Source organism: Mobula hypostoma, chromosome 11 (genome assembly GCF_963921235.1).
Source record: "Mobula hypostoma chromosome 11, sMobHyp1.1, whole genome shotgun sequence".
NCBI classification, from domain to species: Eukaryota; Metazoa; Chordata; class Chondrichthyes; order Myliobatiformes; family Myliobatidae; genus Mobula; species Mobula hypostoma.
Window position 1 is genome coordinate 60,712,247 of NC_086107.1, and position 14,797 is coordinate 60,727,043.

Below are 14,797 nucleotides of genomic sequence, written 5' to 3' on the forward strand. Positions count from 1 at the left end.
TAATAATCTGTTTTCCTATTTTTGCCACCAAAATGGATAACTTCACACTTATCCACATTAAATTGCATCTGCCATGAATTTGCCCACTCACCCAACCTATCCAAGTCACCCTGCATCCTCTTAGCATCCTCCTCACTGCTAACACTGCCACCCAGCTTCGTGTCATCCGCAAACTTGGCGATGCTGCATTTAATTCCCTCATCCAAGTCATTAATATATATTGTAAACAACTGGGGTCCCAGCACTGAGCCTTGCAGTACCCCACTAGTCACCGCCTGCCATTCTGAAGAGGTCCCGTTTATTCCCACTCTTTGCTTCCTGTCTGCTAACCAATTCTCCACCCACACCAATACCTTACCCCCAATACCGTGTGCTTTAAGTTTGCACACTAATCTCCTGTGTGGGACCTTGTCAAAAGCCTTTTGAAAATCCAAATATACCACATCCACTGGTTCTCCCCTATCCACTCTACTAGTTACATCCTCAAAAAATTCTATGAGATTCGTCAGACATGATTTTCCTTTCACAAATCCATGCTGACTTTGTCCGATCATTTCACCGCTTTCCAAATGTGCTGTTATCACATCCTTGATAACTGACTCCAGCAGTTTCCCCATCACCGACGTTAGGCTAACCGGTCTATAATTCCCCGATTTCTCTCTCCCTCCTTTTTTAAAAAGTGGGGTTACATTAGCCACCCTCCAATCCTCAGGAACTAGTCCAGAATCTAACGAGTTTTGAAAAATTATCACTAATGCATCCACTATTTCTTGAGCTACTTCTTTAAGCACTCTAGGATGCAGACCATCTGGCCCTGGGGATTTATCTGCCTTCAATCCCTTCAATTTACCTAACACCACTTCCCTACTAACATGTATTTCGCTCAGTTCCTCCATCTCACTGGACCCTCTGTCCCTTACTATTTCTGGAAGATTATTTATGTCCTCCTTAGTGAAGACAGAACCGAAGTAATTATTCAATTGGTCTGCCATGTCCTTGCTCCCCATAATCAATTCACCTGTTTCTGTCTGCAGGGGACCTACCTTTGTCTTTACCAGTCTTTTCCTTTTTACATATCTATAAAAGTTTTTACAGTCCGTTTTTATGTTCCCTGCCAGTTTTCTCTCATAATCTTTTTTCCCCTTCCTAATTAAGCCCTTTGTCCTGCTCTGCCGAACTCTGAATTTCTCCCAGTCCTCAGGTGAGCCACTTTCTCTGGCTAATTTGTATGCTTCTTCTTTGGAATTGATACTATCCCTAATTTCTCTTGTCAGCCACGGGTGCACTACCTTCCTTGATTTATTCTTTTGCCAAACTGGGATGAACAATTGTTGAAGTTCATCCATGCAACCTTTAAATGTTTGCCATTGCATATCCACCGTCAATCCTTTAAGTGTCATTTGCCAGTCTATCTTAGCTAATTCACGTCTCATACCTTCAAAGTCACCCCTCTTTAAGTTCAGAACCTTTGTTTCTGAATTAACTATGTCACTCTCCATCTTAATGAAGAATTCCACCATATTATGGTCACTCTTACCCAAGGGGCTTCTCACGACAAGATCGCTAATTAACCCTTCCTCATTGCTCAAAACCCAGTCCAGAATAGCCTGCTCTCTAGTTGGTTCCTCGACATGTTGGTTCAAAAGAAAAACCCATCCCGCATACATTCCAAGAAATCCTCTTCCTCAGCACCTTTACCAATTTGGTTCACCCAGTCTACATAGAAGTCACCCATTATAACTGCTGTTCCTTTATTGCACACATTTCTAATTTCCTGTTTAATACCATCTCCGACCTCACTACTACTGTTAGGTGGCCTGTACACAACTCCCACCAGCGTCTTCTGCCCCTTAGTGTTACGCAGCTCTACCCATATTGATTCCACATCTTCCCGGCTTATGTCCTACATAATCAGTACTACATCTAGAGACACTTGATTTAGGAACCAAGGATACAAGCAATCTGGTCCTAGAAACTTCACTATCATCACGCACAACACGCTGGAGGAACTCACGTTTCCACGGATGCCGTCCGACCTGCTGAGCTCCTCCAGCGTGTTAATGCTTTGACCCCAGCATCTGCAGAGTATTTTGTGTTTACGATTCACTGTCATCACTCTTGTGGTTTTCTAGTACTAATTCTTTTATGATGGTAACTAATTCAAGATTGGAATTGGTTTATTATTGTCAAGTATACAGTGAAAAGCTTGTCTTGCACACCATATCATTACATAGCGCATTGAGTACAAGATAAAACTATAACAATCAGAATAAAGTGTATAAAGCTATAGAGAAGTTGCAGCACAGTTGAGCAATAATGTGTAGGATCACAATGTAGTGGATTGTGAGTTCAAGAGACCATCTCATCATACAAGTGGTTCATTCAGGAGTTTGATATCTGTGGGATAGAATCTGTCCTTAAGGCTGTTGGTTAATGCTTTCAGGCTTTTGTATCTTCTGCCTGATGGGATATAATGCTCAGTTGTTCTGGGGAAAAGAGAAAAGAAAATGAAACTTTTTAAAAAAATTCAAAAATAATTACATCTGAATATCAATAGAGATTCACAGTGAGGCAAGAAGGGAAAATTGGAAGTGAGAATTTGATTCACACCAACATTTATACTTAAGTACTGCACTGCAGGAGATGCTGAATACTAGACATTAAACCAAAGCATTGTCTGATTGCTCTGGTGAATGTAAAAGACCTCTTGTCCTATTCAGAGAACTGCAGATTCTCCCCAGTGTCTTGCGGAACCTTATCCCTTCGTAAAAGAAAGTAAACCAAATAGTGAATCATGTTGGAATAAAAAGGAGGCAATAAGACTTCCAGCTGAGCTGATGACGGTCAGGTTTGCAGGAGGAAAGGAGAAAACCTGGGGCTGGCTGTGCTGGAGAATAACAGGATCGGAATAGAGGTCAAATAAAGCTTGGTACCATGGATCTTCCAAAGGGGAGAAGCCAATGGAAAGTTGAGTCTCTCATAGGCAACTGTGTGATGGTGAAGAACAAGTCGAACCTAATGAGAAATGAATGCTCTTGCCATTTGTTTCGGCAGGATGTGTGGAAGCACACTGAACGGAACCATCAGCTGGAAAGGGAGCTGAAGAGGAAGGAGCAGGACTTGGAAAATATCATTCTACAGCAAAAGAAGGTAGGGTGGAGTTTCATGATGGTTTATTTATCAAATTAGCAGTTTTCATACGGAATACTTTAATTTGGAATCCTTTTCTTCAAAACGAGTTTGGCATGGGGGAAGGTGGAGGGTTACTTTTAATGTTGCATTTTGTCAATGATTATTTGATCTGTTTCCATATTTAAAGAAAATGACATTAAGTGGTTTATCATCATATTGAATAAACAACCTTTATTGTTCAAGACTTTAATATTAGAACTTATTTCTTAATGACTTTTAGGGTAACTGAGTAAAGAATGAACAGGGACTTGAGGGGGAACTTTGTCTACACCAGAGGGTGGAATGTGCGTGGATTGAGCTGCAAAAGAAAATGGTTGTGGAGAGTGTAATAACAACTTTTAAAGGTTTAGAAGTTTATGAGCCAAATGTTGGCAGCAGGATGGGCATCTTGATTGGCATAGACTAGTTGGGCCGAATGGCCTTTCTCATGCTCTATGGCCCTGATTGCGAAAACTGAGAATAACTTGCCAGCTTTTTCAACTAATATTTGAAAGACTTTGTGAGGTGTTTATTTCTGGGTTAACTTGTTTCTAATCTTGAACTGAGGGCCAACAAAAGACAAAGGCAGGATGTGAGCAATCAGTGAATAGAATCAAAGCAAAAACAGAAAATGCAGGGGAAACTCAGCAGGTCAGGCAGTTTGTGTGGAAGGAGAAATGGTCAGCTTTTCAAGTATGTGACTTTTCGTCATGTTGGGAAAGAGAGATGTAAAAGTTAGTTTTCAATAGGAGGGAAGTTGGGGAGAGGGGTAGGTGATTGGTGAAGGGTGTAGAACAAAGACGATATCTGTGATAGGATCAGTTGAAATGGCTTAATAGTGACAGGTCTGCTAAGCTTCCAGGTCTGTGTAGTGAGTTGCAATGGTAATGTTAGCTTTTATTAATGCATGGTGATAAGCTCATATTGTATGTTTCATGTCAAACGTATGCATATATTAATGTAAGGTCATAAGAATGGCTTCCAATAATGTTGTAAGCATTTATTCTACTGAACATTCCTAATTGTTAGCAATTGAATGGCTTGTGAGGCAGTTTTAGAGATGAGCATATGGTAAAAGAGAGATTTTTCATTAAAGATTAGCTTTATTTGTCACATGTACATCGAAACATCAAAACATACAGTGACTGCATCGTTGTGCACCAATGACCTGCACAGTCTGGATTGTGCTGAGGGCAGCCCACAAGTGTTGCTACACCTCCGGTGCCAGTATAGCGTGTTCGTACTCGCTAACCCTAGCTCCTTGCAGACAGCGACAGGAATCGATCCTCAATCAGTGATCACCAGCGCAGTAAGGTAGTTCTGCTAACTGCTAAGCTATCATGCTGCATTATTCAAAGGATCCGAAGTACATTTATTATCAAGGTATGTATGAATTATACAACCTTGAGATTTGTCTGCTTACAGGCAGCCACAAAGCAAGAAACCCAAAAGAATCCAAATTAAAAAGAAAGAAAGATCGACACCCAATGTGCAGAGAAAGAGACAAAACACAAATTATGCAACCAGTACAAGCAAGCAACAGCATTCTGAACCAAATTGAGTTTATAGACCTGAATCTCCAGAGCAGCCAGAGTAGGCCAAAAGTCTTGGTTTCAGTTCATCATATAGTGGGGCAAATTGCCGCAAAGCTCACTGTACGGAGCACATAGCAGCCATATTAGTCTGGATTCACATGCAGTCCTCTTAGAGTAAGGACTACAGGTTTCCTTCTTGAAAAAATAATTGTGAACTATTTAAAAACAACTTAGTTGTTTCATGATAACATTGTTGTTGCTAGATTTGAATTTATAAAATGTGCCAGGATGCTATTTCCCCATAACTACTACCTAGACAAATGGCAATATGGATATTTCTAACTCTGGGCCTGCTGTGAACTAGGCAGGAATGTCACTGTGATGTCACAGACTCAAATCTGAGTCAAGTGTGATCTTGAAATTAATAAACGGTTGCATTTTAAAAGAGGAAACAAATTTCTGTGCAAGGATAGTTAGAAATTGAAATTGCACTCAGCAAATACTTGCTCTGAAATGAATGATATCCACTTTGAAACATTATTAAATTGGATTAAAATGATAAATAATAAAGATGATCTAGTGCATGGTGTGAAATTTATAAGACATTGGATGGAATTTCTGATGTATCTGTGCTGTAATGACCATGTAGATGATTTTGTTCCCTAGTGTTCACACACTCATCAATTAGCCAGATAGTGGCAATTAAATGACTTGTTTCAGAATTGCCCCAGTTTTAATGGCTGAAAATCTAGAATTATTCAGAGTTTTAGTGAGAGAAATGCAAAACAAATGTTTTTAACTTCTGAAACTCCAGTCAGATGGTTTACAACTATTCCAAAATAGTTTTGTTCCCTTTCATTCCTGTTGTTTTCCCATCCTCTCCTTCCCCATTTTCTACCTTCACCCATATCCCTCCCATGTTACATCAGTCTCAGATTGCGGTAAGATTATAGAAGATATTTGTTGGCCTGGATGGCAACATCTTTGCACTACAAATGAACTGCGGATGATAGGTTAACCAGCAGACAAAAGGTCATGAGCTGTAATAGAAGAAAGCATTTGCACAATGTAAAAAACAAAAGAAGTTCTAAATAACTTTATCACTTCTGGGCAGACCAATTACCTGTTTGTATAATAATCATGAGAAAGTCTACAGATGCTGGAAATCCAAAGCAATGCACACAAATTGCTGGAGGAACTCAGCAGGTCAGGCAGCACTTATGGAAATGAATAAATAGTTGACGCTTCATTTTATGTGTGTTGCCTGTTTATATAGACTTTCCAGCAAAATGGACACTCTGAGAATCATGACTTTCCTCTGCGCCGGAAAGATTAGATTAGCTCTACTTTTGTCCCCAGAGCTGTACCTTGGGCTCTCTTGGCAAACGAACTCTATTGCTATATTTCCCACAATGTCCTCTGATCTCAAATTGGGAAGAATGCCTGGGGATAAGTGGCATAGTGGTTAGTTACCCTCTGATTTAAAAGACATGTATCTTTAAAATGAAGGCTTTCCCTTTCTGGGATGCTACAACTTCCACCTCATTTCTATTCCATGGAAAAGATGGAATGATCAACTTGATAGCTCTAGGAAATTTCAACCAGTTCAGTGGTAGCAGAACACAAATATTTGCACTGAGGAAAGGGGAAGAGAAAATAGCATTTCCAGGTGATCTGTACCAAACAAAAGCACATGGATCTTCTCTCAGGAACAGTCCAATTATCATCTTCCAAATGTAATTAAGGTCTCCTGTTTAAGACTGTACTTTAGTATAGTGTGCAGTAATGCTCTTCCTTTCACTCTTGCCTTTGCACCATCCATTCCTCTATTGCTAACCCCTACCTCCAAAAGGTAAAGAGTCCAACAAGGTCATCACATTTCTACTTACCTAGAGAGTTCTCCTTCATAATTCTGACCACAGTTTAAATACCATCAAAGGTAGGGCCTTGTGCCATTGAATGTCACAGTGAGCAAACAAGAAACAGCCTACCCCAACACATTTCAAATCATTGTTGGAGATTTCAGTTCAGGCTTGTTTGAAGAAATCTTTGTCTAATTAACCTCAACATATCACCTGCAGCACCAGGGGTACCAATACACTTAAGCACTGTTACACTATGACAGGAATGCCTACTGTTTCATGTCTAGACCGCATTTCAGGAAATGTGATCACTTAGCTGTCCTACTCCTACTTGTATAGAGGCAGAGGATAAAAAATCAAGGCTTCCCAGATGAGGATAACAAAGAGGTGGTCACAAGAGGCAAAGTAGTAACTATGGCATTGCTTCAAGTTAGTGGACTAGGCCATGTTCAAGGACTAATCAGAGGATCTGAATGAATACACCACAGTTGTCACCAACTTCATTAAAACAATTGTAGATGAATGTGCCCCACAAAATCAGTCTTCCTCAACTAAATCCTCTGGATCTGCAACCTACTGAGGGGCAGATTAGCAGCATACAGGTCTGGCAAGCAAGTTAAATACGAGAGGTCCAGGCATGATCTCGAGAAAGCCATCTTACATGCGAAGTGGCAATTCAGGATCAAACTTCAATCACTTAAGGATGCCCAACAGCTGTGTGGCAGAGCTTGAATGCTGTCACCTCCTAGGAAGTGAAACCACGTGACCTATGTGACAAAAAGGCTTTGCTCCCAGACGAGCTTAATGCCTTTTATCCTTTCTTTGACTATCAAAACATGGAGGCACCTTCGTGAACTCCCACAGGCCTTGATGACCCTGTGATTTTGCATTCTGAGGTTGACGTGAGAGCATACTTCAGGAGAAAGCATCCATCTCAGAAGAGGTACCCGCCCGAGTACTAAAGACCTGTGCTGATCAACTGGCTGGAGTTTTCAAATGATATCTTTAACCTCTTACTTTGTCAGTCTGAGGCACCCACCTGCTTCAGGAGTCAATTATACCACTGCCTTGGAAGAACATGGTTGCCTGCTTCAAGGACTATCATTCAGTAGCTCTTACATCCACTGTAATGAAGTGCTTTGAGAGGCTGGTGATGAAACATATCAACTCCTCCCTGAGAAGTGACTTGGATCCATTCCATTTTGCCAACTGGTCAACAGTAGATGCCACTTCATTGGCTTGCCACTCAATCCTGGAACATATCTGGACAGTGAAGATGCATATATCAGGCTGCTCTTCGTTGACTACAGCTCAGCATTCAGTACTATCGTCCCCTCAAAACTAATCAATAAGCTTTGAAACTTAGGCCTCAATACCTCCTTGTGCAACTGGATCCTCGCTTTTTCATTTGCAGACCCCAGTCAGTTTGGATTGGCAAAAACATCTCCTCCACAGTCACCATCAGCACTGTGCCACAAGGCAGTGTACTTAGCCCCCTGCTCTACTTGCTTTATACTTATGACTGTGAGATTAAGCACAGCTTCAAAGCCATATTAAAGTTTGTTGATAACACCACTGTCCTAGGCCAAATCAAAGGTGGTGACGAATCAGCATATAGGAGGGAGTTTGGAAAATCTGGCTGAGAGGTGTCTCAACAACCTCTCACTTAATGTCAGCAAAACCAAGGAACTGATTCTTGACTTCAGCAGGTGGAAACCAGAGTTCCGTGAGCCAGTCCTCATTGGGGATCAGAGGAGGAGAGGCTCAGCAACTTTAAATTTCTCAGTGTTATAGAGTCATCAAGTCATATAAAACTACAGCAAAGAAAAACTACAGCAAAGATGGTTTGCCATCTAGTCCATGGCAAACCATATCAATTGCCCAGTCTTACTGACCTGTGCCAGGACCATAGCCCTGCATACCCTTGTCATCCATGTACCTATCCCTGCTTCTCTTAAATGGTGAAATAGAGATCACACGCACCACTTGTGCTGGCAGCTCATTCCACACTCTCATGCCCCTTTGAATGAAGGGATTTCCCATCATGATCCCCTTAAGCTTCTCACCTTTCATCCTTAATCCATGACCTCTAGTTGTAGTCCCACTCAACTTCAGTGGAAAAAGCCTGCTTGCATTTAGCCTATCTATACCCTTCATAATTTTGTATACCTCTAACAAATCACCTTTCAATCTTCTACGCTCCAAGGAATAAATCTCTAGCTTATTCAGTCTTTCCTTATAACTCAGGTGCTCTGGCAACATCCTTATAAATTTTCAACCTAATTTACATTTTTCCTGTAGTTAGGTGACCAAAACTGCACACAATGCAGTAAACTGGGCCTCACCAGTATCTTGTAAAACTTCAACATAATATCCCATCTCCTGCACTCAGTACTTTTATTTATGAAGGCTAACATGCCAAAAGCTTTCTTTATGAATCTATCCACCTGTGACACAGCTTTCAATTCATTGTGGACGTGTTTTTCTCAGATTCCTTTGTTCAACCTCACTCCCCATTGCCCTATTGTTTCGTTCACTGGTTGGTCCTACTGAAGTACAACACCTCACACTTGTCTGCATTAAATTCCATCTACCATTTTTCAGCCCATTTTTCCAGCTGGTCCAGATCCTGTTGCAAACTCTAATAGTCTTCCTCATTGTCCAGTACACTTCCAATCCTGGTGTCATCTGCAAATTTGCTGATCCAGTTAACTACATTATCACCCAGGGCATTGAAATAAATGACAAACAACAATGGGCGCAGTATCGATACCTGTGGCACTTCACTAGTCCCCAGCCTCCATTTGGAGAGGCAACCATTAACTCCAACTTCTCCACTGAAGCCGATATCTAATCTTCCACCCTCTAGCACCTCCTACAAAGCCAGTATCTAATCTGATTTACTGCCTCATCTTGAATGCCAAACAACTGAACCTTCTTGACTAATCTACCAAGCGGGACCTTGTCAAATGTCTTACTAAAATCCATCGGGACAATATCCACTGCCTTCTCTTCATCCACTTTCCTGGTAACTTCCTCAAAAAGCTCTATAAGATTGGTTAGACATGACCTACCATGCACGAAGCCATGCTGACTATCCCTAATCAGTCCACGTCTATCCAAACACTGATATATTTAGTTCCTTCGAATACCTTCCAACAACTTTCCACGCTACTGATGTCAGGCTCTCTGGCCTATAATTTCTTGGTTTATTTTTAGACCCTTTCTTAAACAGCAGAACAACATTATCTATCCTGCGGTACATCAGCTATCACTAGGGATAATTTAAATGTCTTTGCCAGGAACCGTGCAGTTTCTGCACTTGCCTCCCACAGGGTCTGAGGGAACACCTTGTCAGGTTTTGGGGATTTATCCCCCTTAATTTGGCTCACAACAGCAAATACCTCCTCTTCTGTCATCTGTATAGGGTGCATGACCTCCCTGCTGCTTTGCCTCACTTCTATAGACTCTGTGTCCACCTCCTGAATGAATACAGATGCAAAGCCTCCATTTAAGATCTCCCCCATCTCTTCTGGCTCCACACATAGATTACCAGTCTTATCTCCTATAGGACAAATTTTGTCCCTTGCAATACCTTTGCTATTCACGTATCAGTAGAATCCCTTAGGTTTCTCTTTCACCTTGTCTGCTAGGGCAACCTCATGCCTTCTTTTGGCCCTTCTGATTTATTTTTAATTGTTCTCTTGCATTTCTTATACTCCATAAGTACCTCATTTGTTCCTACTGCCTAAACTTACGATGCACTCCTATTTTTTTCTGAAACAGGGTGTCAATATCCCTTGAAAACTAAGGTTCCCTGTACATGTTAACTTTACCTTTTATTCTGACAGGCACATACAAGCTTTGTACTCTCAAAATTTCACTTCTGAAGGCCTCGCACTTACCAAGTACACCTTCGCCAGAGAACAGCCTGTCCCAATCCAGACCCTTTCTGATACCATAAAAATCGACCTTCCTCCAATTTAGAATCTCAACATGGACCAGACCTATCTTTTTGCATATTTACTTTGTAACTAATAGCTTTATGATCACTGGATACAAAGTGTCACCCTACACAAGTTTTTGTCACCTGCCCTGTCTCATTCCCTAATAGGAGGCCAAGTATTGCAGCTCACTTATTGGGACTTCTATGTACTGATTAATGAAACTTTCCTGAACACATCTGACAAACACTATCCCCTCTTGTCCTTTTACATTTCAGAAGGTCTGTCCTGGGTTCAGCATGTAAGTGCCATTAGAAAGAAAACACTGCAGTGCCTCTACCTTCTTAGAAGTTTGCAAATCTTTGGCATTTCATTGCAAACTTTGGCAATTATTTCTAGATAAGTGTTGGAGAGTATATTGACTGCTTGCATCACAGCCTGGTATGGAAACACCAAAGCTATTATATGGAAAAGCCTACAAAAAGTAATGCAAACACGAGGAATTCTGCAGATGCTGGAAATTCAAGCAACACACATCAAAGTTGCTGGTGAATGCAGCAGGCCAGTCAGCATCTCTAGGAAGAGGTACAGTCGATCTTTCAGGCCGAGACCGTTTGTCAGTACTGACGAAGGGTCTCGGCCTGAAATGTTGACTGTACCTCTTCCTAGAGATGCTGACTGGCCTGCTGCATTCACCAGAAAAAGTAATGCATATGGGCCCAGTCCCTCCCGACAATTGAGCACATCTACACGGAGTGCTGTTGCAGGAAACAGCATCCATTACCAAGGACCCCCACCATCCAGGCCATGCTCTCTTCTTGCTGCTGCCATCAAGCAGAAGATACAGGAGCCTCAGGACTTACACCACCAGAATTAGGAATAGTTATTTCTCCTCAATCATCAGGCTCTTGAACCAGAGGGTATAACTTGACTCAACTTCACTCACCCCATCACTGAACTGTTCCGACAACCTATGGACTTACTTTCAAGGACTATTCATCTCATGCTCTCGATATTCATTATTATTATTATTATCATTATTTCATCGTTTTCTCTTTCTTTTTGTATTTGCAAAGTTTGTTGTTATTTTGGTTATTGAATCATCCTGTTAGGTGCAGTACTTCATTAATTCTATTGAGTTTCTTGTATTGACTGTGATTGCCAGCAAAAAAATGAATCTCATGGTTGTATATGGTGACATATATGTAAATTTACATTGAACTTTAAACCCATACGTGATGGATGTACTCTCCCTAATGTGGTTTGGGGCCATAATTGGATATGACTGCACTACACAGTCATTTATGGTCTAAGTTAGTAGGTAGGAACTGGAAAGTTTCCCAATTTAGACGGGGCTCCTTTGTTTTCTTTGTGTGTTGCACTGACCCTTTTGCTGAGCTTGTCAAAAAAGAATTGTTGATCAAAGGGGTGATGTTCCCAGGAGATGGAGTTGTTCAGTCAAAGCCCATGGACACCATCACTACTTTCTATTTCGATTCACTGTTTGTTCACAGATCGATGAGCATCCTTGAAAGAAATGTAAGGGTTTCTTTTTTCATGTTACTTGCTAGGCTAATAAAATGGCTTCCCTATAGTGTTATAATAAAATGGCTTCTCTGTAATGTTAACTGCTGAGGTAAGGGGTTCTCTGTAGCAGCATGCTTGGGTTATAATTAGTGATAACGGGACTTGTATTCATTTGCTAACCAATTGGGACAGGTGTTATTCTTGTATATCTGAAAGCCGTTGTTTGCGTGGGAGTTGGGGAAAATGCGCCATGGGGATGAGGAGAGAAGACTCACACGAAGAGATGCTGTGGGCCGGCTGGCAGAGTGGACCCTGAGCAGGGGCTCGGGACCTGGCAGAGTTTGGAGGAGATCGAATGGTGGAAAGAGGATATTGTGTGAGCTCCAACGAATTATTTGTGCACAGACTGAATAAAGATGCAATGGCGCCTTTTATTTTATATTTTGGTTCTCTACTAACCCCATAATTCAAGTAAGAGTTATAAAATCTTAATTATTTAACCGCATCCTGTGTACGGCTTGTCATTACGGGGTACTGATTTGAAACAGGGGACACATCGCACAGCATTCACCCAAACGAGAGTTTTAAGATTTGGCTGAGCAGGGGATATCACCCCTTGATCATACCGCTAGACTAAGTGAGGATTACGGAAAGTTGTTCTTTGTGTGTGTTGTCCATACTCTGTTCCTGTACCGTAGAACTTCTCTGAGTTCTTTTCAGAGGAAGGCACTCTATGTCCTGTCTTTAACTTGCTGTCCACTGCTGACTGTTGAATGGTATATTCCATAGACAGAGCTGTAAGCTAAAGGATACACTGGAGCTGGGCACAGTTGTCACAAAGGCTCTGTGGAGAAAGGCCAGAGAGTAATATCAGAATTGCCAGGATGGCGGAGAAGATGGTGGTGCAACAGCAGCACACGCGGCCTCTCCAGTGATGAATATCTGTTTTCTGTCAAGTAGGGGACCATGCACAATTCTGATTTGATGGAGACGGACGTAAGAGTATGGAGGAACATCTGGAAAACTTCTGAAATGCTGGCTTCGCTGCCGCTGCTACTGTGTGGTAACCGGAATCTCCGGAGCAGAAGGCCCCAAAATCCTCGGCTTTGTTTGTTTTGGCTGCCGGGCAGAGGTCGAAGGCGCTCGGCAGAGGATGGCGCTCGAGAGGCTGTATCGGAGGTGCTGGTCGGAGGCTCGAAGTTTTCAGACGGATGGACTCAGTGTTGGCTGTGGTCAGCTGCTTCCAAGGTATCGGCAAGTTGACGGTGCCTGGAGGTTTATGGCAGGGAGTTTCTCCCTTTTGCCACCTGCTATCAGGGACTCGGGAGTCGATCGACTCGGGGACTTTGAGACTATTTTTTACCGTGCCCATGGTTTGTTCTTCATCAAATTATGGTATTGCTTTGCACTGCTGTAACTATTTGTTACAATTATGTGGTTCTGTCAGTGTTAGTCTTTGGTTTGTCCTGTTTTCTGTGATATCACTCCGGAGAAACATTGTATCATTTTTTAATGCATGTATGCATTTCTAAATGATGATAAAAGAGGACTGGGTGTTCTCATATTCTAATCTAATCTAATCTAATCTAGTCTAATTTTACTGTGAAGGCTCCAGATTATGTGTCAAAATGCCTCTGTTTGTTTTGTATCGGATATTGCGTGATAGGCAAATGTCAAGCCAGGCTGATGTAATGTAAATCATTTACTACTGTGTGATGAGTAATGAATATATTGTGTTATCTATTTGCAAACTTTACACATACAGTGTGTTTTTGGAGAAAAAAAGTTTGCCATTTAAAATAAGGACCATTGTAAACAAATGTGAGCACAGAGCTGAGAATCTTGCATAGTTAGAGCTGCCTCTCCCTTTTGTTGCTTAAACAGCTTATGGTGGGGACCAAACCTCTAACGCTGTTATGGTTTTCTTGGTATTCTGTTTGAGCAATACACTATCTATAAGGAATTTCTTTTGATTGATATATATTGCTTAAGGTTTGAGGGTTTAGTGCCTAAATATTTTCTAATTATTTCTTGTCTTCTGACCAACAAAACCTGTCTGGTGTAAAATGCAAAGTCTATTCATAATCTGGTTAGGCAACCTTTCAGCTTCATGAACTCTGCTGAAACTGTTCCAGTAGAGTTAATTTGATTTCTATGTTATGCTGGGCAGCAAGATGTGAAATTAAGAATGGTTTGCAATCACCCACAGATCTGTCACCTCAGAGTATTTTATAATGGATGGAATATTTTTGAAGTGCTGATTGCAATGTAGAAAATGGGCTGAATGATTTATGCGCAACAAACCTTCACAAAGAGCAAGGTGATGTTGACTAGATTATCTGATTTTGTGATGTTGACTGAAGGATAAATATTGATAGGACAGAAAGGACTTTTCCCTGTTCTTCAACTGTTTGACATGTTGTTGAAGAAGCCCTAGCTGAACAGTCTCTTCCAAAAGATGTCAGCTGTGACAAAGTAGTTTTGTCAAACTAGTAATGGAGCAGGAATCTCACTGTCTGTGCTCAGCTCTCTGAAATGGACTTGAAATAACAACCTTCTTATTCAGAGGTGAGAGTGTTATTTGATGAATTACAGCTGATGTTTTATTGGCCTCGATCAGATTTGCATTCATCCTGCTGCTGGGCACTGGAGAATTGGATTTAATCCAGAAGTACACCTTACCATTTCCCTTAAGGCCGTTGACTTCATCTGTTGAGAGGGATTGTGGATCAACTTTCTCTCATTTGGTGGTGTGCAG

The 14,797-nt window shown here is 41.4% G+C and overlaps 1 protein-coding gene across 3 annotated transcripts in view; it reads left to right on the top strand.

Annotated features, from left to right (window-relative positions):
* cracr2b (calcium release activated channel regulator 2B) overlaps positions 1-14,797 on the top strand; it is a 173,274-nt gene that overhangs the window by 99,698 nt on the left and 58,779 nt on the right. For all 3 annotated transcript variants that reach the window (XM_063062163.1, XM_063062165.1, XM_063062164.1), the window contains one exon: positions 3,055-3,150. In XM_063062163.1, the coding sequence (XP_062918233.1) occupies positions 3,055-3,150 (96 nt within the window). The remainder of the gene's footprint in view (positions 1-3,054; positions 3,151-14,797) is intronic.